General features: G+C 44.0%; 1 protein-coding gene across 4 annotated transcripts in view; it reads right to left on the reverse strand.

Moving 5' to 3' along the window:
- Positions 1–16,232, reverse strand: part of RIPOR2 (RHO family interacting cell polarization regulator 2) — a 71,058-nt gene that overhangs the window by 25,493 nt on the left and 29,333 nt on the right. For all 4 annotated transcript variants that reach the window (XM_063397801.1, XM_063397777.1, XM_063397786.1 and 1 more), the window contains exons 2-8: positions 10,803–10,929; positions 9,478–9,633; positions 8,767–8,845; positions 8,527–8,550; positions 7,469–7,522; positions 4,509–4,658; positions 3,529–3,592 (exon numbers count right to left, since the gene is read on the reverse strand). In XM_063397801.1, coding sequence (XP_063253871.1) covers positions 3,529–3,592; positions 4,509–4,658; positions 7,469–7,522; positions 8,527–8,550; positions 8,767–8,845; positions 9,478–9,633; positions 10,803–10,929 — 654 coding nt within the window. The remainder of the gene's footprint in view (positions 1–3,528; positions 3,593–4,508; positions 4,659–7,468; positions 7,523–8,526; positions 8,551–8,766; positions 8,846–9,477; positions 9,634–10,802; positions 10,930–16,232) is intronic.

The following is a 16,232-nucleotide window of genomic DNA, read 5'->3' on the forward strand; positions in this document are numbered from 1 at the left end:
CCATGGTGAGGTGTAGGCGAGCTGCTGATCCCCCCGTAGTGCTGCTCAACGCTAACCCGACCGAGCTCTACACTCTAACACAGATTCCTTTTTAGTACATCTTCACAGAGACACAGCAAGCAGCACAGCCTCCTTCTGCGTGGCGTTTCCATAACATTATCATTCCCATAATAGCTGAGTGTCTTTCAATAGTAAGTGCATCACAAAATATGACTGACATCTGTAATACCAAATTAATCCCGTTTTTCCCCAGAGTGGGAGAAGTAGCACAGCAAAGCACTTGTGATCTATGTGTGCTTTGGGGGTTTTTTAAGGTAGGACACACCAATGCTATTTTTATATCAGCACTGTGCGTATGAAATGAAAGTTTCCTGAGGGACCACGCTGAAATCCAAGGGGAATTACCATCCCTCTCCTGGCCTGCTGACCTGCTTTTCTACAGGATTCAGCTGGCTGTTTTTCCCACAGAGGGAGCTTCTCCTTTCTCCCTGGTCCCCTCAGTATGTAGCCATTGCACTTGTTTTGGTATAAAAACTTACCCAGCTTTGCCTGTGTGAGCCTAAATCTATGCCTCTAGTGTTGCAGTGCCCACAGAAACTGTGCTGAGGCCACATACAAAGCGTGTGGCAGAGAAAGGGATGCCACAACAGAACATACAGGAATGTGTTAAAATCAAGGCAAGTATGAGGAACCCTAGTGCTGGCTGTATTTGCAGGGATTAATTAGTCCTGCTAGCTGTACTGTAGGAGTAACTCAATCCCTGCATGCAGTCATGGACTGTTCTCATGATCTGCTTATCTGCCTCTTCCATTTCTTTGACCAGAAAATAGTTTTCTTTGCTCATCTTAGTGTTTAACAGAACAGAGAGGCCCTTGCACAGAGCTCATATTACCAATTCCTTTCTAATTTATTTACTGTTTATAAATAATTTAAGATTACTAGCACTCCACCACTGCTTCTCTCTCCCCAGGCATGCTTTTGTAAGTGAATTTGATCTCTCCTGGGACGCATCACCAAAAGCACGTGAGGAAAATAAAAGGTCCTTTTTTTGCCCAGTGGATGGGGAAACTCCAGTTTAAAACTCCATATGGATGTCTAGATCTGTGAGCTGTGACTGGCCCAACCAGGCTGGTCAAGTCTGTTCAGCATGATGAAGAAGAGGCTAAATGCTGAGTTGACAACAGGGCATAAATACTTTCACAGGAAACAAGTTTATGGTGGCTGAATGGCTTTTGGGGACTAAAAAAAAATGGCAGGAACCAATGGCTCTATCACACAATTTCAAACATCACACCTTTATAAAAGCACTGGGCCTGTAATGCAGACAGGACAGGAGATTGCTTCTGGGGGGTGAGCACAAGTAATTAGGGGACAGGGCCATCACATGGCTGTGGTAAGGAGACAGGGCCACCTGAAGCTCAGCAGCACGTGCAGCTGTGCTGGTGTGCAGGATGCTGGGCTCCTGGACCCTGCCTGCTGCTGCTGGTGGGCTCCGTGCTGCAGAGCCACCCGTGTGTCAGGCCAGTGTATTGCTCTCCCTTGAGTGAAACATCTGGGCTTTTCACCTCCTGCTGCCCTGGCTCTTCAAACAGCTGTAAGGGCACTTCCCTGTACATCACAACAGGACACACAGAGTCCATACAGGAATTCCCACAGTGGCTCTCCTAGTAAATTTCAACAACTGACTAATCCTCACCAGTGAGCTAAGCCTGCTGGCACATTTATTATCTTGATTTTGAAAAATGATTAGCCTTTTTTTTTTCTATAAATACCAGTCATAAAAGCTCTGTGCAGCTCCTCTGCTTCCTGACAGCATTGTGTAGGTTGGCTTGCTTTCAGTGTAAGTGACAGAGGGCACAAAATAAAAATAACTTTCACTGGAATGGCTAGGAACAGATAAGCTTTGGGGAGAGGAATGCTTTGATTTTAAATTAGATCCTAAAGTTAGCTGGATATGCTGCAGTGTAACTTAAGGGGGAAACTTGCTGTGAGATCTGCAGGCTTTTGTGCCAGAGCTGTTGCAAGACCTAGCAATAGCAACGGCTGTACTGTCGTATAGCATTCCTATTCCTAGGGAAAACTATCTAGATAGAAATCTCAGATGCCCTAATTAGAGAATACTTAATACGATATTTCTCTTTGCTGTTTGCTAATTCGGCCTTCTTTACGTGATGCAAACTGTGCAGAAGCAGCTGCTGCTTGTGCTTTGTGCTCTTCTCCTGCACGTGAGTGCAGTACCTGCCTTCTCCAGAGCCCTTGAGTTCTGCCAGAGGATTTGGCATCCAAAAGGGGCCAGACCTCTTCAGCCAAGACATTTGTGACACTGTGACACTTTCTGCTATATGTCCCACTGTCAGGAACTGTGCACTGCATTTACAGCAAGTAAAGAAATGCTCCAAGAGAGCTGGAAAGTCCCTTTACACACTCTGTGACATTATTTCATTCAGCAGGTCCATGCTGTGGTTCTGCTGTGCTCCTGTACAGCAGGATCTGGCTCAGTCTTTGTGTGTTCATCTAAAACCTGAGGGATGGAGCTAGGAGAACTCCAACATCTGCTGCAATTGTTTTCTCTAATATGAGAGTGCAGAGTAGCTATTTTAATTTAATCTAAGATTAATCTTAATCTTATGCAACGCAATCATAGGAAATAACTGTGACAAGGCAGGCAGAATCAAAACCTTGTATGAGGTTTGTGAGCTCTCAAAACTCCACCAGCAATACTGTGGATGTTTTAAATGGCAAGATATCAAGTGAAGAATTAAGAGTTCATGAATATTTAGATGCTGATTTTGTTTTATAGAACTATTCTCATGCCAGTGACTGAAGATCCAAAAAAGATATCCCTTCCCAATCTCTTCTTTAAGACATTGAGTCTTAAAGGGATACCAGCATTAGCAATACCATTAAGGCTTCATATAAAACTGATTCCATTGTATTCAAACCCATAAACTCCCCTGTCATAAAGACAAGGAATAAAATGGAAAGGTGAATGCCATCACAGTTATCTACGAAAAATATCCCCAGCTTTTTGCTGTTTTTACATTGGGTCAGAAATAGTATTGGTCACAATTAGCAAAAGTGAAGGAGTTAGAAATAGCTGATGTCAAATTAAGAAAGTATTTTAAATTTCAAGTTCAACTCCATAGAAATTTAGATAATTTCCTAGTCACCTGCTCAAAGAATTACTGAAATAGAGGCAAAAATTACAGCAGCCTTGCTGTAATTTTTGCCAAATTGAACTGCTTTGGCTGTTGGGAGGAGTCTTTGTGGAAGTCTTTGTGGATTACTCTAGAAAACAAAAAGCAGAATCTCAGAAAGTCTGTAAGCATTGGTGTTCCTTTTTCTGTAACCCTTTCCAGTGGGCAGGGGTGTAAATTGGGGGTTTGAAGGCTCAGCAATGGGTGGGGGAGCTGGGAAACCCCACCTGTCATAAATGCATGTTACTCAGCGTGTCTCAATTCCCTCACCAATGTGTGCAGCAACTGCTACTCTTTCTGAGAAAGAGGGGAAAGGTGAAATGGCACTCACCTTTCATCTTGATGCAAAACTCCCCCAATAGGCTTTCCAGCTCTGCTTCTATGGTACACATGTTCTGTATTGGAAAAGAGAACAGTGAGGTCAGACAAAACTTCTTCAGGACTTCTTTTAAGGTCTGTTTTGTAAAGATATATCCTGTTGGGCAAATTAAAGATATTTTGCAATAAAATCAATCTCAGAGCCATCTCTCTTGTTTAGCTAGGTCTGGCCCTAAAAAATGGCAGCTACGCCTGCCTTTTTTGGCACTGCAACCCCATGCTCCTCTGCTGTGTGCTAATCCTCCTAAAGGCAAAAGGAGAATTTGCCCTTGGAGCGCAACCCGCTCACTCTTCTGGTGCTCTTCAGCCAGGACTCGTGCCAACAGCAGCAGCTCTATGCCAAAGTGGCTCCCAGCATGATTTAATCTCTCCAGAAACATGAACTACATTAAGAAAGAAGACTGTGAGAGACTGGGTATCAGATCCTCTCCAGCTCTTCCTTCAGATTTTGGAAGGTTGTCACAGTTTGTGTGTCCGGATGTTTGCAACACTATTAGGCTGTTGTTCATCATTTACTGCCTGTTTAATAAAATAGATTTTGATCACAGCAAGTGCAACACATAGGATGCAGCATATGTCTGTAGGCACATGGTTTCCAGTCAATCTGCCATCCCTAAATCTGCAGGCTGGAAGGAGGTAGTCGGAGCTTAAGTAGGTTTGGAGCAGATTTATGCTTTTGCTTTTTTTTTTGCTTTTGCTGCAGTTCCTAGGTATAACCCTGCTCTCATAGAGTCTAAACTGTTATTTCAAGGAACTCTTTGGGTACACATAACCATCAGGTATTCACCTGAAGAAAAATAAATACTAATTTTTCCTTGCTGAGTTCATTTTTATTTCTTCTATCTGGATGAAACACTCCCTGAAATTAGTGGCAAAGTTCCCATGGCTTTCAAACAGTGTGAGAGTGAAAAGAATGAACTGACGAGGATGTACCTCTGTGTACTCCTTGTAGCTCCTGTTGATTTCGGTCAAACTCTCTCTTGCTGCCTTGCTTGCAGGAGACATTGCAAAAGCTTGCTTCATTTTGCTGGCACCATCACAGAGACGCCTTTGGATACAATAGGCTTCATAAAGCTCATCCACCTAGTGGGAACAAGAAAGTGTACTGAAAAACACCCAGAAAACTCAGCAAAATAAAATCAACACATTGAAGTCATTTGCATTAAAAGAAAATTCAGCCAAAACATTATATCCAATGGAGGCGCTGAGGAAATGAAGCTGTGATAGCATTATCATCAGCGGAGAAGAAACACAAGACAAAAGTAACTTCCACTGTAAAAACCTCGACAGAGCAACAGTAGATGCCAGCCATTCACCTTCTGCCCTGCTTGCCTCTAAGCACTGCTACTCTGTTCTCCCCATCTTAACAGCGAGGCAGGAATGCAGCCAGCTTCTCAAACATCTTGCTGTGGAAGAGCTCTTTAAAAGGCAACTGCAATGCTCACACTGCCAAATGTGACTAGAAGTGGTAAATGGCACATTTAACAGGGTCAGCAGTGGCTTTGGTTCCCTAATATCAGCCATGGATCAAGGCTGTTGCAATATTTGACTAATAGGTAGTCTTGGAAGCTGGGAGTGATATTTTGAACTCTTACCATCCATCCTCCCGAAGTTATACTGGGGATCACACTAGGGAGTTATACTAGGAATCAGCACAAGTGAAGGGTTTACAAACAACTGATGTCAAGTTAAAAAAGTATTTTGAACTTCAACTCCCCCCCCAGACATTTACAGCTAGTCGTCTTCTTATGCTCCTCTGACATAACTTAGGGACCCAAAAATATTGTAAGCGCTCTGGAAGTTTTGCAAAACATAGTCACACTCTGTTTGAAGTATCACCTGGATCTAGCTTCAGAGGGGCAATGGATTTACACACCTTGTGCTTTGGTCCCTCTTTTCCCTCTAGTCTCTGTACTGAATGTATACATTTACTTCAACTGAGTAATATATGTACGTACCTACACCAGCTATATATAGTGGTTTGCATTTTTTGAAACTAAATCTGTCAGATACAGAAGATGTGGGTTTTCTAACCTGACTATCAGGGTGAGAAGAACAGAAATGAAAGACCCTGTCTCTTCCTTTGGCTTTTAATATCCCTCCTAAAACAGGATGACATTTGGGTTTTACCTAAATTAACTCTTTCCATTCTTATCTCTGAAATCAAGAGGTCACTCTGTGTCCCACAGTGCTCCTGCTCAGTACTGGATTTTCATGGTAGAATTTCTCTCTATGAAAGCATCCAGCACCAAAGTCTGTGACTGTGTGCTGCATTAGAGATGAGCCTGATGTGACAATCCAGGCATGTTTCAAACCTCATTTTCCAAGCCTGCTTAACCTCAAACAAAAAGTGCTGTTGCTAATTTGTTTGGAACGGGACTTGTCTTGATGGCTTCAAAGCCTTGGGTCAATTTTTGCAAGGCTATCTTGGATAACTGGTGGCTGAAGCCTCTGACCTGAGGGCACCTCACCCAAACCAGGGAAAGCTTTGCAAAGTGAAACAGTTCAGCATAAGGTAATGAAGACAGAGGTAGCATTTTGCCATTCTGAAGTTACAAAAAAAAACTTTCTGCACTCATTCTCCCTCCTGTTTCTCTTCGAAGCCAGCAAGCCAAAGACAGTACTACGATTAGCTGTCACTTGGTATTTACTTCTGAATTGGAGGGGAGCCTTAGTCCAGGATTGATATCCTGCTCCTGCCCATGTGAATGTGGCTAGGACATGCTCATCTGCTCCCCAAGCATGTTGGATCTGCTGCTGTGCACCCCATCTTCCTTGCTTTGCTTCCTTTACAGAGCAGTGGCAGGTAAAAGACAGAAGGCATCTCAGTGTCCCTGATTAAATATTGCTGAAAAAACCTTTCTCTATCATTAGAAAGAGAGTTTCTTCACCTGCCCAACCTGTGGCTTTGACACCACAAACTCGATTCCTTTAGTCTCTGTTGCCGTGGGTTACAGAGAGTGAACTCATGTAGCTGGCAAGCCTGAGGAACACTGACCAGCGTTACCTCTTGCGTTTGGTGCTTTTCAGTCTCATTATAAGCCCAGAAACCATTAGCTCTAAGCAGCCTGAAGTGGGAAGGATTTGAATGGAAATGTTTTTCAAGTACTAATTTTTGCCATTCATGTTACCAGCACAAGAGTAGGTGGTTTGGGGAACAAAATCTCAGTCTATCGCCTTATGATTTATATTTTTATTTTCAGCTCCAAGAGTAAGAGAGGACTGAAATTAAAAGGTTTGGATAGGTTGTCATAATTAGAGGACTTGAAGCTGCACAAATGCTTTTCAAATGACTCTCAAAAGACATTTCATCTGTCAAAAATAATTCATTCCTTTGTCAGGCTCAAAAAAGCAACTAATCACCAGCAGATATGTTTATAAGTAAAGAATACATGCCACGGATTTTATCCAGCTCTAAAATGTATTAGTGTAAATCACAAGTACCTCCACCGATATTCTCACTGATGCATTCAAGTGGATGCGGGCCCCAAACCATGCAGCAAAAGTATTAGCAGTGAAATCCAGGAATAAATCCAAGCTAGCTGCTGTGTGTGCTAGAGATAACTGCTGAATTAAATTGCTTTCAGATGCAACTCTCTTTCTACCTAAAATCTGACAATAAGCATGCTGTCAGATAGATTTTCCCCAGCGAGTCTCCAGCCCTATGTTCTCTCTGTACCTAAAAGCAGGTGGGAGTATCTTAGGGCATGGCTGGACCTTGTGGTCTTTGTAGAAACCCTTTCTTTGGCTCTGACCACCAGCCTATCACGGTAAAAACAGCAGATCTGGGAGCAGCTTCCCCAGCACAAAGGGGTAGTAGGAGGCCAAAGGTTTGTTTCCTCAATAGTATAGGAACAGATGCAGAAGAAAGATGATAGGAGAGAGTGCATTACCTTGCTAATGTGGAACTCCAGCCTTCTCATGTATCTCTCAACCGCTTTGATTTGCTGAAAGAAAGGAAAAGGCAGAGGGTGAGGCACCTTTAAATAAATCAGTAAGACACTGCCACACTTGCTCTGCTAGTCCCCATGGATCCCAGATACTCCTCCTTAAAACACACAGGATTTCCTTGACCATGAATCTGGAATCAGTTGTCCCACCCTACTACTGTTAAGTTGCTGCTGACAATGGAGCTCCTTCACTTCTTTACCTAATGTATATTTTTAAATAAAAAAAGAGGTTTTATTTGACGGAATTTCTCTAGGTTTTTCTAATTATTATTAAAAAACACCAAAGAAAGCAGAGATTTTTTTTTAGATTAAAAATAATATTTTCAGGACTTTGAAATCCCGTATTAATATCGATCAGGTTTTGCATTTCAAGATCCATTGTCTTCCTTAGCAAGCTGGTTTTAAGAATAAACCCAAGCTTGGCATTTTGACTGAAAAAAGAAAGTCAGACTTGTTCAGAAAATGTTTTTGAAAGCTTTTCTTTCACTCAAATTTTCGCGCAGGGAAAATACATTTTCATTTTTCTTTCTTCAGAACTGACAGGAGCAGGAATGAACTGGGGCTTGACCTGGATCCCTCCCAGCCCCCTGGTGCGCCACTATCAGCCCCCATCTGAGTGGAGTTGGCTGAGAGAATCTGCACAAGGAAATGGATCTAAGGGCTGTCAGCTGGCAGAAAAAGGAAGTCTCTCCTCTGCTTCCTTCCTCCCTTGCCTGGCAGGGGTCTGTCTCTCTGTCTGTGCCCATCCCAGAGCCAGTTTGACCTGGCAGACCACAGAAAAAGGGTTGGTGGGTTACATTTGATGCTGGATTAGTGAGCACATGGTGTTTGATGCTGCATTCGTGGGCAATACCAGAGCCCTTGGAAAGAGTAGGGGAGTGGGATTTCTTCCTTGAAAATGCTGGTGTTGGCGTGGCTGGCAGATCCCTCTGAGAAAGGTTTCCATGTACACTGTACATTAATGTTTCCTTGCAAAATGAGTGTTAAAGGGAGTAGCATACCTTATCTAAATCGTACAGGACTCCCTGCAACAGAGAACACAAAACTGATTAATTTTGCAACACAACAGCACCATGAGAAAGTAGTGTTTGACACTCAACAGAAATCACAAATGAGACCATGGCTAGAAGGGAAGAAGAGCATGAATGCAAATTCCCAGTATCCCCCACCCATCCCCTGGCTGCTCTAGCACCTCAAGAAGGCCACTGTGCATCTACACGATGACAAAGCACGGCACGTACCAGGCGTGAGTTCCTTTTCATGTCTTTTAACTGGGTAGTCAGCTTATCCAGCTCTGTCTGGTGAACCTCCAGATACTCACTGCAAACACAAACCAGAGAACGATGCATGAGCTCTGCAGCACATACCGAGCTGGCTGATGATCATCCTAAAAGAAAATCTGCCCGACAAATGGCTTTCCTCACTGGATGTGTTTACAGACAAAAGCTCATTTGCGTTGATCTGTCCTAAAAGCAGCTCCCTGCTGCCTTTTTGGGAATCAATAGTAGCCCACTTATTTAACTGTGTATAAGAGCTCGGTGTTTTCTTTACACTGAACAACCAGTTTCAAGTAAGCTAATCTGCTGCTTAGTTTATGGGCTGGTGCCTTCCAGTCGCTGCCCCTGTATCTGGCTGATAAAAGCCCTGTTATCATCTGGGATGTTATCTGAAAAGCAATATAAGCCTTTGATAGGACTCTAGGAAACTCAGAGGGAAAAAAAATCTGATGTTGAAATCCCAGACTTTGGGAGCTTTTCTTAAAATGTGAATGGAAATGGGATTCTGCCTCCTGTATTCCTGTATCCCATACAAATATTTTAGATGCTGTGTCACAATCCAGACTTCAAGAGGTGTATGTTCATCTCTTGTGAGGAAGGATCCCTGTTCTTGTTTCTCTAGGCTCTAAAATGTCGCAGAAAGCTTCAATCAACACACAGGATAAAACCTCTTACTTCAGGCCACTCTTCAGGGCTCGGTACACCTCCTCCATCCTTTTAGGCTGGGGTTCTTTGGGCGTGTTGCTGTTCTTATGGCCCAAATTATGCATTTTCTTCACCTTTGCTTGGGGCTTCTTGAGCGCAGAGGAATTTTCAATAAAGGAGTTACACCTGCAAAATGAACATCAAAGAGGAAGAAATCCCTATAAATCATAGAAATCTCAAAGGACTGTAGCTTGAAGAAACCTTCTGATGTTATCTCTGCTAGCAAAAATCAGTCTTCTTCTGTGCCTGCCAGTTGAAGGACAGCATTGCTTTACAGGTTAAGAATCTGAGCAGCCTGGGATATGTGCTTCCCAAGACATAATGCTTGTCTACAAATGCAAGACTGAGTCTGAGGCTCATCAGACATTTCTCTGTCTTATGCCATGCCTGTCCTAACTGACATTAGAGAGCCCACGAGAGAGCTGAGCTACATCCAGGTGTGATAAAAAGAAAGGGAAGCCCAGATAATCTCAGGTGTAAAGCTTGTGGGTCCTAAGGAAAATTGGGATTTGATTAAGAGAGTTTCTGGAGAACAGCATCACACCACTGGTCTTGAGTGTGGAGTGTGTGGCAAAGTGAGGAAGTTGTGCTGCATACAGCTGCCTCTTTGGGGACTTTGATGGCAGGTAGGTCAGCATCAAACAACCATCGGGCTGACAGTAGGAGGCAACCTTTTGCCTGTTGTTAGTCCTCAGTTGCTAACTGGTGGTCTGGCACTGGGAGACTACACAAGTTAAAATCAATTTTAAGTAGCCTCTGGGAGCATCCAGGACTGGATGGCTTGGGCATGCCTGACTCAAAGCCCTGAGTTCTGTCTCGCTAAGGAGCAGTGCACAGAAAGGCTCTGCAGCCAAGCTCAGGGAAACAGCTTTGTTTTGAATTCGTACTGGTGCAGCAATGAGAAAACTGTCTTTTAGACAGCAGTGGTCTTAAACAGGAGGTGACAGCAAGTGTAGCATGTGCAGTGTTCCTGCATATTTCACATGTTGAAAAGATCACTGCATAAGTTAAAATGATTCTCTGAAATTCTCTCACAGCTCCGAGACATGTGAGGAAGCCCTTCATTAATGGGGGAAAGGCAAAAAGGCAGAGGGGTAACAGCTTCATTGTACAAACAATAATAGATATATTATCTAATATAATATATATAGACATTTTAGCCTAGGATAGTTTATTCAGCAGAGAGCCAGAGAGAAGAAGTCCTCTCTCACCTCCTTTCCCCCTTCATCCCCTAAAGCCCAGGACTCCCTTACAGCCTGGTTTTGAAGTTCCCCTTAGAGAGCAAGGGCACTTGCCTGGACCTTCTTTCCTGAAGCCCGCTGAAGCCAGCAAAGGACTGGCTTCTAATAATCCCATTAGGACCTCCTGGGGAGAATGAGTGTGATCCTATTGACATGATTTCAGGGAGCCTCGGAGATATTCCTGAAAAACAACAGAAAGCACGCCAGTGAGGATGGAGTTATGGTAAAAGGCAGGCAGTGAGGCAGGACAGCCTGGTGTCCATCCGTGGCAGTAAGGGGTATCTGAACCCCACAAGGGGCTGCAAGCCAGAGCACAAATCTGTTTGCATTTCCAAATCATCCCCACTCAAAACCAAAACAGTCCTATTTTAACTTCTGACTTCCAGCCCAGTACTGAAAATGGACCAGAGACACAAAGAGGGTCTGAATATGGGGCTAGAACCAGATACTTCAGGGTGATAATCCCAATGCCATCCCAAATTTCTGCCATGCCTGGCATGCTTCACCCCCAGCCCCAGTGCCCCCATCTGTCCTGGGAATTATTATAGGAGTGTGCAGAGGTCTTAGGAAGCACTCACCATCACTGTGAAGTGTGATTACATATAATTATAATTTTAAAAAGGATTGATACATCATGATCACCCTGCAGCTCCCCTTTGATCCTTGCTCCCATGGCTGTTCAGCCCAGGGGCTGCTGAGAAGGAAGATGGGGTGGGTGTATGTGCAGCCGTGACATGCCGTGACGAGAGGGATGCCCTCCACTGTGAAGGGAGAGGAGCAAACAAGCTCCAGGCACTGTATGCTCTGCATTTCATGTGTCCGGGGGGGCTCAGCAGGGAGGAAGCCCTTGCCCTCTGTGTGCTCATTTCCGATGCCCTGCTTGCCATCTGCACTAAACCAGGATGATTTCAATCCATCCACAAATAAATAGCAGAGAAGTGCTACAGTTCACAGCAGCTCTATCTGCTGCCACAAGGAAAAAGAGGGATGCCTTTATTTTCCTCTTCTCCTTAATCCACTGTTTTTCTTGTCTCTGCCCTCAGCAGACAATGAAATTGATTTTTCTGCTGGCTTGGTTTCGTGCTGCTCTGGCAAGAGGAGTGGCCCCACCAATCTGTGAGGAGCACCATGGCCAACACAGGCCAGGCAGCAGGGCAGGGAGCAGGAGGAAAACAGGGATGCTGGAGAAGAGGGAGCTGGTCAGTGGGTGCTGCCAGACACGGCTCCCCCATCGTGCAGGACCCATCCTCTCACCGCCTCCATCCTTCCTGGGATGTCAGTGCAGCTGATGACACCACTGTGCTGCGAAATGGACTGAGAAACTAGGCCAGCTTAAAAATAACCTGACAGAAAATGAAAAAGATGGATTTAAGCAGTTTTTTTCCATCAATTTTAAAAGCTGGACCCAGCCTGCCCCATGCCCCCAGTTCATTTCACTCCAGTAGCTGGGCTGAGGGATGAGCTTGGTAATGAAGCAGGATGGTATGGCAGGGGCTGGAGCTGCCTGCAGGCAGTGGAGCTGATGTTCTGTGAAACTCTGACCTACAGGGCTGACAGCAAGAATAAACCATCCTCTCATCCCCACAGATCATGAATTATTTTGAGTGCCCAAAAACTGTCAGCCATTTGTGAAAGCCAGAGATCTACACTGTGAGCCTTCACAACTGAATGTATTTATTAATGATAAGTACCAGAGCTAGGTGGTGCTTGCATGGCAAACACTCACTGGAGAAAGCAAATATGTGAAGAAACATTGTGCACTGTTCAGTTATATTTAATTTGTAGCATTAAGCTGGGCAAATACTCTTTGGTGTGGCAGTAGGTGCCACGGCAAACTACTGTTTCTCTTTGGAGGAGACTGCACTGCCCAGGGAGCTGCTTTCTCAGGAATATTTCTGTAAAACCTCTTCCAGTCCCAGCACTGCCAGCACTACTGCTAATTAGACATCTTCTCTATTGCACAATCCAACCAGAGTACATGTTCCTGTTTTGGAAGTGAGGGCTGCCCCCCTGACTGAACAGCCTCAGAGACACCCCATGGGGTGCAGTCAGACAGTTTTCTCCTCCCCAGTGGTCAGCAGGTAAAGGGACTTCACCATTTGTGCCCCTGGCCTAGCCCAGATGCAGCCCACCCAGCTCAGGGCTCAGAGAGTTTACCCACAGCAAGGATAAACCCCTGGGACAGAGAAGTTGCTGTCAGGCAGAACAGGACCATAAGCACCCGTATTGGGCAGAAATCCACAGTCAGGGGAGAGGGTGGAGGAGCAGAGAGGCTCTGGAGCAGCTGCTCCTCACAAACTCAGAAGATACCACAGTGAGGATGCACCTTGGCTAACTCCCACAGGGATAAACATGCTCCAGCCACAGCTGGAGGTACTTGAGTCTTCAGTCAATGAGAGCCCAAATTTGGCTCTGTACTCACCCCTACATCCATAAGGTTCTCTGCACACCTCTGCAGGGTTGAGCTGTGCTCAGGCTCGCTAATATCTAGCATGGCATTTGTCAGAAGACATTTTGCAGCTTCCAGGGTCAAACCTCACATCTCTATAGATGGTACAGAGTTCCCCTAACAGTGCAAAGTCCATAGAGAGCCATCTCCTGAGAGACAGAGTGGAAACCATCTGATCACAGTATTCTGGAGTCTGCACAGCAAGCTCCCTTTGGGTTTGCAAATAACCTTTAGACATTTTGGCTGCAATCTGCGTGCTCTCATACAAGGATTTGCATTAAAAATCAGGTCTGGAGTGCCAAGGAGCAGAAAATCCCTTGCAAGTGTTCAGCACTTGCATCACTTGACAGGATGATTAACACACGCACCCTGACAACATCTGGAGACCTAGGAGGAGCCAAACAACACTGAGAGTCAGAGGAGATTTAGCTGCATAAACATCAACCATTACTGAAAAAATAAGAGAGCTAAACCAAAACTTGAAGTTGGGTCCTATCACAGCCATATTTGTTATGAAAAGGAAAGGGCTTTAGATTCAAAACTGTTGTGAAAATGCTAGCATCTTCTGCATGATGTCTCTTCTCTATTAATATGAACAGAATATGAATGGCTTTCACTCTGAACAGAATCTTAGTGTCCAAATCTGACTGTGCGGAAACACTGGAACTGTTTTGACTTTCTTTTCCTTTGGGCAAACTTAAAAAATAAATAATCTTGGAAAAGGAATGTACTTATTTATTTTCTTTATTTTGCTCAAGCACGCAGATGGCTTTGAAAGGCTTTAGTAGCTAAGACTTTCCCCAAGATACCAGAAAAAATGTGCAAGAAATGCAATTGAAATGCAAATTGAAGACCTGCCTGGAGCTACTTTTGCTTTGCTTTTGCATGAAATGGTCAGAACTCAGAGCCCAGATAGGCTTGTGGCCTCTCCCTATATATTATATATAACCTTGGTGAATAATGTATGTTTATTTTCTGTACAGAAGAAAACTGAGATAAAAGGAGGTAACAGAGTCAGAACTGGTGAAATCTCCCAGTTCTGCTCAGTTATTTTCCATTGGTCAGGTTAAAGGTTGACTCTATTGCACAAACACCATCTGTTCTTAAGATTTAAACTAATATTCATAATATGACATCTCAGACACTTCCAACCAACCTCAGAAAATTGCCGAGTCTGCATCAGCCCCTTGGCCCAGATTCACAGAGACAATGGCTGCATATGGGCACTGCATTGATGGATTATTAATGATACCCATCTTGCAAATTCACTTTGAGTGATGAGTGTCTGTTATGTTGTTGTCATATCCTTTGTTGAGAGGGGTTCATTTTCCTGCCTCTTAAACCATTCACAGGTCTGTCTGCTATCAGCTACATAAGCCTAGCTGTGAATTTAATAATACAGTTGTATCCTGATGATATGCACGGATGCAGTTGCTAGTATAATTTCAGTGAGGCTCAGCCCATGGGGACCCACCCAGATCTCTTACTGACCTGACGGGTATCCCCACAGCTGAACACTGCTAGGGGGATTCTGGTGCTGTGCCAAGGTGGTGATCAATTTTCTCAGTCTACATTTAGCAGTGATGTGATATAATGCTACTGCCTTCTACATGCAGTATAAATTTTGCTCTCGATATAATGCAAGCTAAACATCTAAAATGATATTAAATGCTTCTGTGATTTGAGAGATCCACTTCAGCAGTGGATGTAATGACTATGCTTACACTTTTAAATCTATATAGTTAATGAACCAGGGATTTTTCATTTTAAAAAGACACCACTCTCCTTACTGCTAATATAAGCATGCCCTGTGTAGAAGTATAATTAATATAATTAGTACTGCCCATGCTAAGTGCACAGCAGTTGAATGATGAGCCCATCAGTGAGTCAAGGATAAGGTGAAATCCTATCAGTACTCCTCTGCCCTATTCGCTGACAGCTTGCAGAAGAGAATGGCAGATAATTGATGATGTCTCTGTCCCCAGGGAAATAAAAGTCCCCTCTCTCAGCTCTCCTTTCAGTCTGGAAACGGGGAAACAGCTGAGCCTGAGCTAATGAGTGGGGAAGGGACAATCACTTCCAGAGGGCTGCCCTCTCTTCATCACCCTCAGCACAGACCTCTACCTCCCACAGTGCCAAAATATTTGATAAACAGTGTGGACTTTGATTCAAGCTAAGAAGGGAAGTTCAGGCAGAAACATATTTGCTAAATCTAGTCTAACTTTTGCACAGCTTTTTTTTTTTTTTTTTGCTTCTTCCCCATGACCAGTTTGGAGATGGTATTTTTTGCTCACCACATGAGGGGAAGTTGGTTTTGCTAGACATGTGCTAGCAACCGTGTAAAGCTGCAATACAGAATGGTGATGGTGCCCTTGATTCCTCCTGTTCTCTCCTTGTAGCAGCTGCAGGTATGGCTCCAGGTCTAGAATTTGCTGTAAGGTGTCAGGGAGCTGTCTGCAGCTGAGGCTTCGAGGACACTCCAGGATTACATATAATCACTGATTAAACGGGAATGTGGGGTAGGACTGAGTGACAAAGCATCCTTGATAATCCTTTTTTCCTATATTATTTGCTTGTGTGACAAATGGTTCAAGATCCATTCTGGATCTAAGGAGAGGTAATCCCTACAAGTGAGATGGCTTGTATGTTGATTCTTTTGTCGATCTATGATGGTCTGCAGGCTGTCTGTTAAAAATTAAGTGATAATTATTTAGGTTTAGGTGAGCTGAGGGGGTCCACTAACTAATGTGAGTGGACGGCTACAAAAATCAACTGATTCAGTTTGGCGTGCTAGGAACATTTCTTACCTGCAAACCTGGGGTATGTCTGACAAATGAGCTGATGTCTTTATGACTAATGAAAGAACAAAACATTTTCCTTGCTCATCTATGCCAAGGTCTGTATTCTGCTTATTGAGCTGGCTGACCTACAAAGGTAAAAACTCTTAAATGCAATGAGATGACATTTAGGACTGTGCATCTCTCCAAAAGACAATCACAAGGAGGGAAGGAACTGTTACAAACTAGGAACTGCCC

The sequence above is a fragment of the Prinia subflava genome, chromosome 1 (genome assembly GCF_021018805.1).
Source record: "Prinia subflava isolate CZ2003 ecotype Zambia chromosome 1, Cam_Psub_1.2, whole genome shotgun sequence".
Classification (NCBI taxonomy): domain Eukaryota; kingdom Metazoa; phylum Chordata; class Aves; order Passeriformes; family Cisticolidae; genus Prinia; species Prinia subflava.